The following is a 13,345-nucleotide window of genomic DNA, read 5'->3' as shown; positions in this document are numbered from 1 at the left end:
ATCTATGAAATATGGGTTGGCTTGATTCTCTTCTCTCAGCTGCCAATGTCTCTAGCATGAATACAGCTTCTGGATTTCTAGGATTTGGGGGAAAGAAGAAGCCTGATCCCTCTGAGGTAGTAGATTCCCCAGATTCGGTGTCGTCGTCGATTGACACCAGTACACTCTCCGTTTCACCGTCGACGTCTGAAACTTCAGTCACTATTGATTCATCGTCGAAGCTTGTCCAGCCGGCACTTTTCTTTAAATATGGACATCCAGGACCGCACGTCGATGTTGATTTCCGTCAGGAGTACATCACCGCATACGACCGGCGCATGCGCAACCCGGCCTACGTTATAGAACATATTACCCCACAGAGCATTTCTCGCACTGAAGGAGTTGATCGGAAGAAGTCCACGTTCACTGAGAATGAGTCTATCCCTCTGAAGTTCCGGGCAAGGCTAGCCGATTACTTCCGAAGTGGCTATGACCGGGGACACATGGCGCCTGCCGCGAATGCTAAATTTTCGCAATCAGCAATGGACGAGACCTTTTTCTTGACCAATATTGCACCGCAAGTTGGGGACGGCTTTAATCGTGACTGTAATCATTAGGCTGCTGAGTATGTAGCTGTCGAGGGCTAACGTGATTAGATTGGGCCCATTTCGAAGACTTCTGTCGTCGTCTGACGCAGAAGTACAGTTCGGTTCGGATTGTTACTGGCCCGCTGTACCTCCCGAAGAAATATCCCGATGGAAAGTTTAGAGTTACCTACGAGGTTATTGGAAATCCACCGAATATTGCCGTGCCGACACATTTCTACAAGCTCATTGTCGCCGAATCTCCAATTTCGAACCCTCACGCTCAGGATATAGCCGTTGGTGCCTTCCTTCTACCCAATGAGCCAATTCCCAATACTGCAGATTTAAAAAGTTTTTATGTGCCCGTTGATGCAATCGAACGTGCATCTGGTCTTGAATTCTTGTCTGATTTTCCTGAGAAGCGGAAGAAGGACTTGTGTCGGGAAGTTGAGTGCAAGATCACTGTGCGGGAATTTGCGAAGGCCCTGCCAGCACCTCCGCAACCTTTGGCTTTACCTGCTCCTAGACAGTGAGGTCGAGATATTAAGAGTAAATAATGGTCTTGACGGTATTTTTTTGCGTGTTATGCATTACATACTTTTTGCCTTGTAGAAGGATTGCATGAAGCAGCATCCTTGATTCGATGAGTAATGATCCTTAATGAGTTCGTATATAGGCGTACTGCTACCGATAACCAACCAAAATTCGAATATGTAATAGCTAACATTTTATTCTGCACTTATCTGGCTATTGCTACCTTGTATCCCTATTCACTTTCAACCACGACGGAAACGATTTCCCCGACCCGCTAGCTTTCCTTGACCCGTCTTTCACTACCACTTCGTTCTTTCCTTTGTCGGTGCTGATGCGATCAGCTACGTCGTTCCAGTTGTGTGTGTGCGATGAATTCATAGGACGGTCAGCCGCACCCTCACCAATTGTCGTCACAGATGCTGCTCTCGGAACCACCACACTACGAGAATTAATACTACTATCTATTGTACTCTTCTCCGTATTAACTACAGCATCATTGCTCTCGTCGGATCCCTTAGGAGACACATACCTTTGCTGGAAGTCACCTGCGGAATGGCTGGCCCTGCGGGTTCCTTCGTTGGTTGCGCTGCCATTGCCACTAACGGTACTGCAATCACTGGCAGATCTTGATGCTCCTTGCGACTTCTCTTGCTTGTGGTGCTTTGTCCAGCTCTGTAATTTGGCACCAATAGCACCAATGCTAGTCTTTCGACTTTGATCACCTAGACTTTGATCTCTACTCTTTCTGCTACCAATCTCCGTCGACGCAATTGTGTGTCCATTTGAAGATGGTCGAGATCGCGGATTATAAAGTGTATCTGAGACATCTGACGACGCGCTGACGCGGGACGTTTCGAGGCTCTTTCTGGGAACCCTCTTTAGAACGCTTGTACTAGCTGAAGGTGCATTAATGCTGCCTTCTTTCTTACCCAGCATATTGTTGATTATTGGTTTAGCCATTCCCTGCTCCAATTCCTCGTGGCGTCGCCGTATCCGCTCGTCTGTCGCCCAAATCTGCTGTTCGATAATAGACAGTTCTTGCTGTTGCTGGTTATTCATCGACGATGACCGTGCGCTAAATATCGTCTTCGACCCGCCAAGGCCAAATATCTGATCTAGTTCATTTGAAAAGTCTTTTGCTTCGGATCTAAAATATAACATTAGCATATCCCTGATACAATTGTCATAGAGAATTGAAATGACCAATGCACGAACTTACGTCTCGGGTTCTGAATCTTTCGAACTCATGTCTCCCTTATCGCAGATCGGTCAATCGGTTCGCTTGATAAATACTAGTCGGATACTGGAGCTGGACACAGAGTTCAAGTATTAATTCCTTTTGATCGGAAGTCGGGATTAGTTCGTTCAAGATAGAGGTTACTCCCGGCGCAGATCGATCTCGGGGACTCCAATATAGCTTACAATCTGGTTAATAAATATAAGGCCCGGGTAACCACTTCTATTCAGGGGTAGGACGTACAAGAGTAATTGGGTAGCTTCCTCTGACAAATTGAATTGCTATTTGTGCGCCAACCTAGTATGCTATACCTGCTGTATAATAAATCATTCATTTGGATAAATTTCGGAGCATTGACAATTCAATAATGCAGCAATTGCTCGTGATATGATATTTTGAGCCCAGTGTCGAACCGTCTCGCAGTAGACTATCAATCCTCTATCATGGCATGACCCCAAAACGTAGGCTAGGTACAAATATATACTGTGGTGCAAATGATAGAATCCTCTCATCATAGCGATTTATGTATACAAAACAAATAAGGCGGCGGTGAAAACGTCCGTTGCATACAAATGCGGACAGCAAGTGCGCGAACATGGCCAAACCCTATCGCAGTAAGTATCACGATCTGGCAACGAATTCTTCTATTATATTAGATTTAACAACGCAGGGCGCTGTTCAACGTTCTTAATAATATACAGCTGTTTGGGACGGATTATTCTACAGATATCTTGCAATGAGTTTATACAGGCCCTTGCTTCGTTCACGCATCGCTCCATTGTTCCGATCATCTAAGGCATCGACCCGCCCAACAACATCCCATCAGATCTCTACTCTCTTCTCTCTTGCGTCTCCATCACCTCTATCCCGGCAGCCACTACTTACTCGAAATGGTCTTTATGCATTAACTCCTGTCGCTGCTAGGAGTTTATCTTCTACCAATGCGCGAGCAGACGAGGCGGAAGATGAAGACCGGGCCCTAAAGCCGGATGAGATTAGTCTGAACGAATATCACGCAATAGCAGACGAAACTCTGGAGAATATTTTAGAACATTGCGAGGATCTGGCGGACACGGAGCCTAAGATTGACGTTGAACTGGCGGTAAGTCCCTACGGTGCGCAGAGGCAACTGAGGTAGGAGGTGGTGTAGAATGCTAATATGACTTACGAATCTAGCAAGGCGTTTTGACGTTGATATTACCACCTCATGGGACTTACGTTATCAATAAACAACCCCCGAACAAGCAGATATGGTTAAGCAGCCCCATTTCTGGGCCAAAGAGGTAAGTGAGGGGAACTTTCTTGAGTAGGCATCAGGTATAATAACAGAAATTCAGATATGACCTTATTGATTCGCAGTGGACGGATCATCGAGATGGTACAACATTGGGAAACTTATTGCGCCACGAGATTTCTGAAGTGCTGGGAGTTGAGGCTATATTTAATGGGGTAGATGACTACAGCAGGTAGATTGTCAAGTTTAGAATATACCGCTTTACTACTACGCCAATTTGTGTATTATATGACCACAGTATATGACCACAGTTAGTGATATATAAAAATAAATTCATCAACTTACGGTTGCAAATGTGCTCATATAGGTTTAGTAAAGATTAAACAAATTACGTGACATAGGAGATTGCCCGTCGCAATTCATCATAAGTTTAGTAGACGTGGCTAAAATAGTAGAGAAGATCTAATTGGCCCATTTACACCGATAAATCAATTCCATTATCCAGAGTTAATTTGACTGTATATTTATTCACCGCTTTTTCGATAATAATTATGCACCAATATAGACATGCTACATCAAATCACCCAGCCTACAGGAAACGCCTGACTAGTCCTATATGATACTTGGAAATACCCGTATAGATCCTTATACAGAAACAACGCAATTAAATTCAATCCTTGTTATCAGAGAACTCATCAATAATCTTCACCCTCGACGTCAGTAGTAAAGTAATATGTGGAAATGCCATCTCGAACATTGCAATCGACTCTCTTGCCACATATACCTGAGGTGAGTCTTTCGTTTTCAAAGCACACTCGCCTATCACGTTGAGCTTAAGGCATTCTAAACCGCGGAATACATGCATTCGTTCCCATTGCAGCACGTCTACATCGTTCCAGGACAAGGCACATGCTCGAATCAAAAATCGTTCGAGCTCTGAGCCTATTATAAACGTGACCTCAAGATGCCGCAAGGTCGTACCCGTCTTCTCTTCATCTTCCTCGTCCTCCAAATTAGATACGCGAATGTCATCGTCAACCAATCCCTCGCGCCCACCTGGAAACATGCATAAGAAAGCAAGCACAAACTCAGCTGTGTGAGATACCATTTTCAGGGACAGTAAAGATGAGAAGAATTTCTTTCTATGTACCACTTTCTCGAACGGGCAAAATCCGTTGACAGGTGCAGCGATGGCGGAATCTACTGAACCAAATGTTTGATTCAACTGAGGCTCTGACACTGTCGACGATATTTCGCTTGGATCACTGCTGAAGGTAGATACCGACAACGACGAAGAAGATGAAAGCGTAGAAGATGAGCACGAAGATGTTCTTCTGGAGGCAATTATTTCACCAGGTGTAGATAATAAAGACATTGCCGACGCGACAGTTGACGTCGATGCACCAGCTCGCCATTCATCTGCTCGCCGTGAGTGAAATCGATGAGCATAAACAGCTCCGGAATGGTCCTCTTTGGCAACGGTCTCTGGTAAGCCCAGAGTGGGAGCCATATTAAAAGTTTCATTAAACACGGGCCTCCCTTCATGAAAATTATTGTGATCTCTGGTGTACCTCTTTTCTGCAATAGCGAATGTCTCGAGAACTTTTAGCTGCGGCATCGAGGATAAGACCGCGAGTGACAATGAGTACAAGCGGGGCGCTATTATTCGACGTTCAAGTACCCGCTGTTTGGCATCTGGCGCTTTTGGGTAGTATAGCACTAGCTCTTCAAGAGTGCCTCGAATTCGACTAAGTAGATGCAGAAAAGCCTTGTCGGTGAAACCAGTATTGAAATCCATCTCGTGCGGTTGCAAAGGGATACCAGGATTCGCAATTTCGATCCGACGAAGCTTGCTATAAAACTCACTTATCTGCATGATACAACCGTCAGACAGCAGAACAGGAGATCTTGTAATGATTTGTTGAAGTGCGGGCGCCAGAGGAGCAGCCAATACCAAACTCAGAGATCCCGCCTCGCAGATCTCCAGGGTTTGGAGTTTTGGAAATGATGCCTGGCGAAACCGAATTAAACCGTATCTAGAATAGATAATCATGTTTTGGTCGACATACTTAGTTGAATTAACTATAGCAAGCATTTAGCATTCAGAATATTTTGAGTCTATTCAACATCGGATAACAACATGCCTTCATCATCATATTTTGTTAAGTATGAATCTCTAAAGCGTAAATGACGCAGACAATATGCATAGTGGTCGTCAAATCTCTCGCGCCCGACACTGTAGAAAGTATCGAAGAACCTGATAGATGCGAGCTTACAAAACATGACAAGCATGAATCTTTTGCATACTAGCATAAAGTTGAGGCTCGTAGTAAAGGCTGCGCGAGATGATCCATTGTCGTAAACATATTCAGATATGATGTCTAACAGCTCCATAATGTGTAAACACTTGGTAACGGCTGAGGACCGCGAACGCATCACAGAGGAGGCAACGTTATCCGACGGAAGCAGTGGCACATCCCACAGTGATAACTGGGAGATATCTATTGCTATGTTGCTTTCTGTGGAGCTTTGATCTAACTCAGATCGCTGCAAACCATGATTTTCTAATGCACGACTCTTTCCCAAATCGGTATATGGCCTTGACCAATATTCACGGTTATGAATCCATCGCTGCCGTCCCGGTGTGTCGTCATGTAACCTCTGTTCCTCTTGTAGATGACGAGTACGGGGAACAATAGTTTTCGCCCGATATTCATCATTCAGCGTTGATTTCTTGACTTCATTGGACAAAGTTGTGGCATTGGCATTTGAAGTGTCAGGTTCCGGAATCGCAGTATCGGCTTTCGCCGACTCCGCCGTAGCTATCATGCTAATAGCCCAAGGCATAATCTTACCCTCCTCTTCTTGCAGTGTGCGTTGCTCGCAAACATTGGTGTCGATGCGTTCTTTTTCAACGGCTATTGCCTTTCTCTGTCTTTGGGAAAGTTTATTTCTGTACTTTCCCGCTTTTGTTGCAGAACGAGATCCTCTTCGTGTCATAATAGAATCATCTTTGCTACTCTGTTCCGTCAGCTGCAGTTGCTCATGAGCGTCCATTCTCAGAAGCTGGCGAGATTTAGTCGTCCGGAGCGATGCCCTTGACTGATCTCCTGAATATAATTGAATTCCAGTCACAGTTCTGAAGTCTTGTTTTAGGAAAGAGGAGATGGCTTCTTCTTGTGCTGGCAGTCGAGATGACGATGGCATCGGGGAGGGCGAAGCAAAAGCGGCATCGGGCAAGGCATTATGCCGCTGTTCTATGATCGCACTACTCGCCATTCAAGTGCGACGAAATAGATATGCACAATTGACTATCCACAAGTAATGATGAACAAATCTCCTCTGGCAAATGGTGCCGGATATGCGTAAGCATTAGACAGAGGACACGGAAATACGGCACACTATTTAAGCCTGGCTGCGCCTGCCGGCACTCATATTGCGGCGCCCCGCTGTAGTTCAGCAGATGACGGTAAGTGTAGCGGTTGACCACTGTCAATATTGATGATCAGGTTGCTTTGATGGTCACGGTCCTCAGCTGTCATGCAGCACCCCAAGAGATTTTGACTCCACTATCTCACCACAAACTCGACCAAAACAAAGTTAAAGACAAAGGTGGAAGGACGGACACTGATCTTACGAAGGCTAGATACTAACCTACGTAACGCATGACATATTTAATAATTGGAATTTGCTTATATGAGCATTTTCAAGAGAACTTTGCCTAGTTCATTGATTCAAAATATGCTTAGGTGGTTCCACTACATTGAGATCCGGCCTAGCGAAAGCAGTTTAAAGTTTCTGTATTGATAGTAGTCGTTCGTGCTTTGTCCATGTTTTAGACTCCCTCGTTTGGATATCCAGAACTAGCGACAGGCCAGATATCAGTCCATTTGTATTGATATGATGCTATTTAAGAGCAAATTGGTTGCACTACTATGCTGCGCAGTCCTAGCAGACAACGCTCGCTACGTCAGCTCGGGGCCCACTTTGCAGCCCAACACGATAGTTGAATCTGTGGCAGTGCAACGTGAGCACAATGTGATTAAAATGTCAAAGCATGACTACGTGGCTGAGATGAATTTGGTTTCGGACGTGATATTGTGCACAGTGGGCTTACTTGAATTTTTGATCCGAGCGAATATTTTGAAACCATGTTGGATGGGCTGTGGAAACAGTAGTAAAGTACGGCATTTTATTAACACCATCGATTCAACTCCGCGTAACACTCGGCCGGAAACACCATCATATTCTGCAGTACTATCAAATATGTCTTTTAGTGTTCGATTTCCACACGAAATGCTGGATGTACTTAAGGATCCCATGGTGCAACAGCTCATCGCCAGTAATCCGATACCTGCGCTGTCTGGAGCAATGGATGACTCATGGAGAGAACCTTATGTCAAAATTGAAAACACTAATGTTACGCTGCATTTGCGTAATTATCTCGGTCTTGACGCTAGTAGTTCCGGCATTAGTGAAAGCATAGATGAGTCATTTGCGCCAGTCGAGATAGTAGACATCACGCCTTTGTTAGAATTGTTGGAATCAATTTTGCATGACACTAAAGGGGTTTGTACCTATCTCCGTGCAATGAATGGTGATCAAGTTACGACGGGTGTGGTTCGAATCCCAGATGCTGTATACGGAAAAGCGGAGGAAATGCATAGGAAATTGCACGTCATTCAACGACAAGGCACACGAATAATTTTGCTTGATGATGCTATGTTTAACGCCGGTACGTTGGTTTGTACTGCAAGAGAATTAATAGAGAGCTTGACAATTTGCTTTACGGAAGATACTTAGTGAAGCTGGAGGTTTGATGTTTATAGTACCTGTCACCAACGTTCAAGCATTATATTCTGAGGTATGCTGTACTTTTTCTGTCAATGCATCTGTTTGACGGACGTAATTATTCTGTTAGATAGCTACAAGTTTTAGTAAGCAGTTATAGACCGACTGATACGGCCTTCTAATTCATGATCGGCGTAACAGATTGCAAGGAAGATGCACGAGCAGAATTCCAAATATTCCATATGTGCATGCATATTGCTGTTATTATGAGGGCAAATAAGGTGGTTCTCCATCACGTGTCGCAAAGGGGTCACTTCACATCAGTAAATGATCATTTGTCTCAGTGAAACAGAGAACAATCGTAAATGGATTACATTTGCGCTTTGCAATAGTGCAGCTTGTTATGTAAATGCTGATATGATGACACGGATCAGGTCTGCTAATCTTGATTGCGCTAGTGCGTATTCCAAACTTCGAGTTCAAGAGCTCATTAGGTTAGGGTACAATATACAATGGTACGACCCAGGTCTTACCGGTTTATGCCACGTTACCCTGAATAGAGGCATAAAAGCAAGCCTTCTTTCCTCTTCTGATCTCGGTCGTTCGCATCCACTCGCTACTCCAGCGCTGATCCTGTTCTCGTAGAAAATTAATTTCCATTTCAATCATCAGAATGATGTCCATACAATCGACACTGAGCGACTGACAGCAGCAGCCTTTTCAGGCCACACATAGCTAATAAAAGCTCAATCGAGGTTGCACATTTTGGAAAGATTCTTTGGATGGTAGCTCGGGAATTGCTATTATGTGGTGGATTTGGTCTCTTTGTTGAAGATATGAAAGAACGCTCCGAAGTTCGAAATATCAAGGCATGTCAAGCAATGCTGGAACTCGGGCTTGTCAAAAGATGAGTCGGACTACCTCATGGACGTGAATACATCATACATTGGCTACAATAAAGTGTTTGAGCAGTTATCTCTGATACAGCAAAATGGATTTCGAACTTACACCTCAAGGTACCATTGCTGCGCGATGACGCAGTGCAGATGCCGGTATCAATGCTGTTATTCCGCCGGATAGTATGGCAGATGGGTGCAGTCCGGTGAATCCCCAGTTCACCATGCTGGAAATGTTATCAGCCGGCAATGTCATCTAGCCTACTCTGAAAAGAAAATCGAGTTTGTTACCGTTCAAACTGAAGCAATTTTACGTTATGATTACCTATCACTCTGCGAACATTAATCGACAGTAAATGAGCCGCACAATCAGCGGCTCACCGCTTCGGTTTTCGACGCCAATGTTCATTCCTAGCAAAGAGTTGCATTGAATACCTACAATTTTCCATTAATTTAATCATTTAACTTACAACTATTAGAAATTATTAGTGCTTAATCCCAACGGTGATATTTTGTCATTTTGTGGTAGACACAGCCGATCATGGAAGTGGAGAATTTCAATTCTGACTGAAGGTCTTACCTTATCAATATATACAGATCAGGCTGCTTTTTAACTTTCCCACCAGCCGCTTACCAATTCATAAATCTTTTATTCCTTTAGAATTGCACAGGAACAAGTAGCCTCCTACAATCTCAAGTTTAGCAGTTGAGCACAGTCTACATCACAAATGGAGTCGGAAACATTCGAAGTGATAATACTGCCACCACCCCCTAGCATTACGACTCTATCCCGCACGATTCCGGTCACCGACATGCCGTCTCTGCTCCAATATTATCTCCAACGTCATCATCGCTTCAAGGATTGCAGTGCAACTGAATCAGAGAACAGCACTTTAACACTGCGTGTTTGTGATTTGAATGAATACTTGGCGCTGGGGTTCGGGATTCAAGCATATATCTTCCCCGGCGTGAAATTATCTGCTCAAACATACGAACTTACCGATATTACAATAGCAAAGGAGGACGCACTCACTCCACCTAGTCCATGCACCTTGTCGTTCGTGAGAGAAAACATCGCTGTGCAAGGCAAAATATTTGTGTCCCCTGTCGGACAAAAAGAGGAGAAAAAATGGCATGGAATCGCGCGTGCGGCTGCAATGGATCGTATTATGGGCATCAAGAAATCTACTCTGGGAGACGCTGGCAACAGAGTGCGGTTCTGTGTGCGTCTATCCAATGGCGATGACCCTGTAGTACAGCAACAAACCAATGGCGCAACAGAGGCTCAATCTCCAAAAAATACAAAGCCGGCAACATCAACCAAAAATTCACCTTCGTCCCGTACTGCCAGACTTGCAGCAAACAAAAATGATCAGCCACAACAAAAGAAGATGATGACGACAATCCGGCAGCGGATGAGCCTCCATGGTAATGCCAATCCACATCCACGGATAAATCCTGCATCCACACCAGACTCCTCGCCAATGAAATCGGCTTCAACTTCGACGTCTTTCACTGTCATTCGTCGGCCAGTTACCCCATCAGAACAATTAGATCGCACATCATTGTCCTCAATTACCGACGACGATGCGCGGAACGCATTGAATGATACACCGTCATACATTGCGCTCCGAACGGACTTGGCCGATAAACCGAACGTGTGGAAAGGCCACGCTAGATGGCGCATACCAAACATCTTTGCCCCAGAATGCTCTATCGACGGAAATCCGATGCCAGTTATTGAGGTTTTGCCATTAGAGAGACTTAATATCCGGCAACCTGGAGAACCAGAAGCCAAGCCTGAACCAGAAAGTCCTATCAAGGGACTCAAGGCCGAATATTTCAGTGATGCAAATAGGGTGAGAAGATGGGAGGGCTTGTTTACCGCTAGTGAAATTGACAAAAGGCTTATCGACGAAGACTTGGGGCTGGCTAAATCTGAGTGGACGCGCAGGATCAAACAAGAGAGATTGAAACTTAGAGAGCAATACAATTCTCTCGATAGCAACGAATACGATGACTGTGAAATGGCACATAAGACGACACAATCGGTTGAACCGACACGAGATAGCTCAGCAACTGGTAGTGAGAACACAGCATCCAAACTAATGCATCAATTTATGACAGTATCCGTCTCTTAAGTGCTACTGGCTAGCACTCTTCGACGAATGGTAATGACTAGGCAGATAGAAGGGATGACTCTGTATAATTAGGAATTATAACTCGAGTATATGACTCTTGTATTACACTGCCACGAAACCCCGGACTTGAACGTTACATACAAAATGCCGAGATCTGGTGGTCCGGCGCTGAGCCGGATGGCATGGAGACAACAACTCCGATCTGATTATCCGTTACCCTGTCAGAGAGCATTACCCTCGCTTCCCATGAACGTGCAAGATAAACAAACAAGCATCGCGTATAAAGATGAACTGGGAATCCTGGTCATACATATTGTCTTTTTCGAGTCTTATATTTGGGTCCTCTTCGCAAGTAGTATTGTCTTTGTACAAAAAGCTTCGATGGTGATCATCAAGCACAGATGATGAGCTATGTATGTTGTGTCCGCCCAAATTCAAACATCTTGCGATTCTGTTGTACCGCCCAGGCCATTATGGCGCCGTCAAGGAAAGGCCTAAGCCGGACGAAAAAGAGCAATGTAAACAGTGGATTTAAGATATATCATGCAGCATGGAGGGACGGATGGTCCATGATTGATATCACTCGCGTTCATCTTTTCAGAGCCGCAATAGTACGCAGACGTATTTTATGACGGTAAATCGAATTATTCCTTCAATGTGCAGGTAAGTCGTTTCGATTGGCTGGCATAAAGTGGCAACCATGTTACCTTGTGTGCACTCCCGATGGAAGAGTAATAGACTAGTCATAGGAGTGCCTGGATCTCGATCTGACAGCTGGTGTTCAAGCGGATTGTTTCAAATGCGAATAATCTATTGCAAGATAAAGAGATGCACTAGGCAGACTCGGGATATGCCTTATATAAATGGCTGATCACACGCTTCAAAGCACCAGATAAAAAAAAGTGTTGAAAATTGATACTTTAACCTTGTCCTGTCCGAAATTCGTGAATGCTCTGAGCACCGCAATGGGTACCTAAAGGGAAGGTGTTTTTATCTTTGAATAAACTTGCCAGTCGATTTTAAAACGCATTCCTGTACGAGACTGCAACAGCGCTGTTATCAAGATTTGTTTATATCCGGAAATTTGCCCAGAACTGCTAAAGCAATCTCCAATTTAAAAATTGCCTGTTTCGAGAGTCTTAACGTGACATCGCCAGGCTCTTGTAGCACAGCACGACGCGCTCGATCTCCTGTATGATACGAGGTACGAGCGAAAACTGTCTGGGATCTAACCGGTATTGCTCTTGAGTGAACGATAGTTGAAACAGCGTTATCTGTTTCAGCGATCAAATCGATAACGTCGTCGATTTTTTCTTACATAGGTTCAAAGGTACAGGTAGTTGTTGCGTAGAAAGTAAGAAACGACTGGAACGTGACCTCTAGGAATGAATCAAAAGACGGGTCTCGTGTCCAGGAAGAGTCCGAGAGGAGGGCCATAAAATAGTAGTTTTCGGCGATTCAGGCATAAGCAATACCATAGTACCCTAACCTCGTACCCTAACCCTTCAGAAAAATCAATATTCCCGCCACGGTGTTTGCTTGAAAACCCCTAATTAATGTAAGCATGGAATCAGAGGTTAAAGTTGATCAGCTTAGGGCTGCGGATGTTTCGGACCTCTGCCGCCACATGAGCTGATTAGTCGTGTTTATTCATCCTTGAATTAGACAACCACTAAACCCTGTATTTTGAACGTTACCCAAAAAAAGGATCTGATGGTCCCGCCCCGCTTGTCATCTGGGAAGGCCAGATTCAACGTACAACTATTCGCCCCGAAGTGCGCGTAGCGTGCTGGCATGTGTTTAGGGCTGTTGACGATATTCGACGGCGCGAATATTATTCGACCGATTATCGGTGTCGGATACGATATCGGCCAATCCCCCGGCGTCGGATACGAATATCGAATATTATTCGAAGCATTCTTCGACCATCGAATCGAATATTCGACATA

General features: G+C 44.6%; 6 protein-coding genes across 6 annotated transcripts; 4 read left to right on the top strand and 2 right to left on the bottom strand.

Moving 5' to 3' along the window:
* Positions 1-56: 56 nt before the first annotated feature.
* V1508DRAFT_360018 (uncharacterized protein) lies at positions 57-1,096 on the top strand (the record flags this gene model as incomplete). The annotated part of the gene is made up of 2 exons (XM_066937130.1): positions 57-585; positions 636-1,096. 2 exons carry the CDS (start codon positions 57-59, stop codon positions 1,094-1,096), a joined length of 990 nt encoding a protein of 329 aa, XP_066793360.1.
* A 70-nt stretch (positions 1,097-1,166) lies between these two features.
* Positions 1,167-2,492, bottom strand: V1508DRAFT_424850 (uncharacterized protein). Its single transcript, XM_066941346.1, has 2 exons — positions 2,317-2,492; positions 1,167-2,244 (listed from the first exon to the last, which is right to left on the bottom strand). Exons 1-2 carry the CDS (start codon positions 2,343-2,345, stop codon positions 1,317-1,319), a joined length of 957 nt encoding a protein of 318 aa, XP_066793359.1. The 5' UTR covers positions 2,346-2,492; the 3' UTR covers positions 1,167-1,316.
* Positions 2,493-2,628: 136 nt separating this feature from the next.
* Positions 2,629-3,922, top strand: V1508DRAFT_424845 (uncharacterized protein). Its single transcript, XM_066941345.1, has 4 exons — positions 2,629-2,948; positions 3,005-3,436; positions 3,511-3,617; positions 3,672-3,922. The coding sequence occupies exons 2-4, from the start codon at positions 3,071-3,073 to the stop codon at positions 3,802-3,804; spliced, it is 606 nt and encodes a 201-aa protein (XP_066793358.1). The 5' UTR covers positions 2,629-2,948; positions 3,005-3,070; the 3' UTR covers positions 3,805-3,922.
* A 145-nt stretch (positions 3,923-4,067) lies between these two features.
* Positions 4,068-7,312, bottom strand: V1508DRAFT_424844 (uncharacterized protein). Its single transcript, XM_066941344.1, has 2 exons — positions 5,713-7,312; positions 4,068-5,650 (listed from the first exon to the last, which is right to left on the bottom strand). The coding sequence occupies exons 1-2, from the start codon at positions 6,845-6,847 to the stop codon at positions 4,239-4,241; spliced, it is 2,547 nt and encodes an 848-aa protein (XP_066793357.1). The 5' UTR covers positions 6,848-7,312; the 3' UTR covers positions 4,068-4,238.
* V1508DRAFT_424841 (uncharacterized protein) lies at positions 7,087-8,672 on the top strand. Its single transcript, XM_066941343.1, has one exon. The coding sequence runs from the start codon at positions 7,469-7,471 to the stop codon at positions 8,369-8,371; it is 903 nt and encodes a 300-aa protein (XP_066793356.1). The 5' UTR covers positions 7,087-7,468; the 3' UTR covers positions 8,372-8,672.
* Positions 8,673-10,067: 1,395 nt separating this feature from the next.
* On the top strand, positions 10,068-11,396 carry V1508DRAFT_360084 (uncharacterized protein; the record flags this gene model as incomplete). Its single annotated transcript, XM_066937132.1, has 1 exon — positions 10,068-11,396. The coding sequence occupies one exon, from the start codon at positions 10,068-10,070 to the stop codon at positions 11,394-11,396; it is 1,329 nt and encodes a 442-aa protein (XP_066793355.1).
* Between the last annotated feature and the right edge of the window lie 1,949 nt (positions 11,397-13,345).

The sequence above is a fragment of the Lipomyces doorenjongii genome, assembly GCF_038497915.1.
Source record: "Lipomyces doorenjongii strain NRRL Y-27504 unplaced genomic scaffold V1508scaffold_74, whole genome shotgun sequence".
Taxonomy (NCBI): Eukaryota; Fungi; Ascomycota; class Lipomycetes; order Lipomycetales; family Lipomycetaceae; genus Lipomyces; species Lipomyces doorenjongii.
This window is presented reverse-complemented; position numbering and strand designations above follow the sequence as displayed.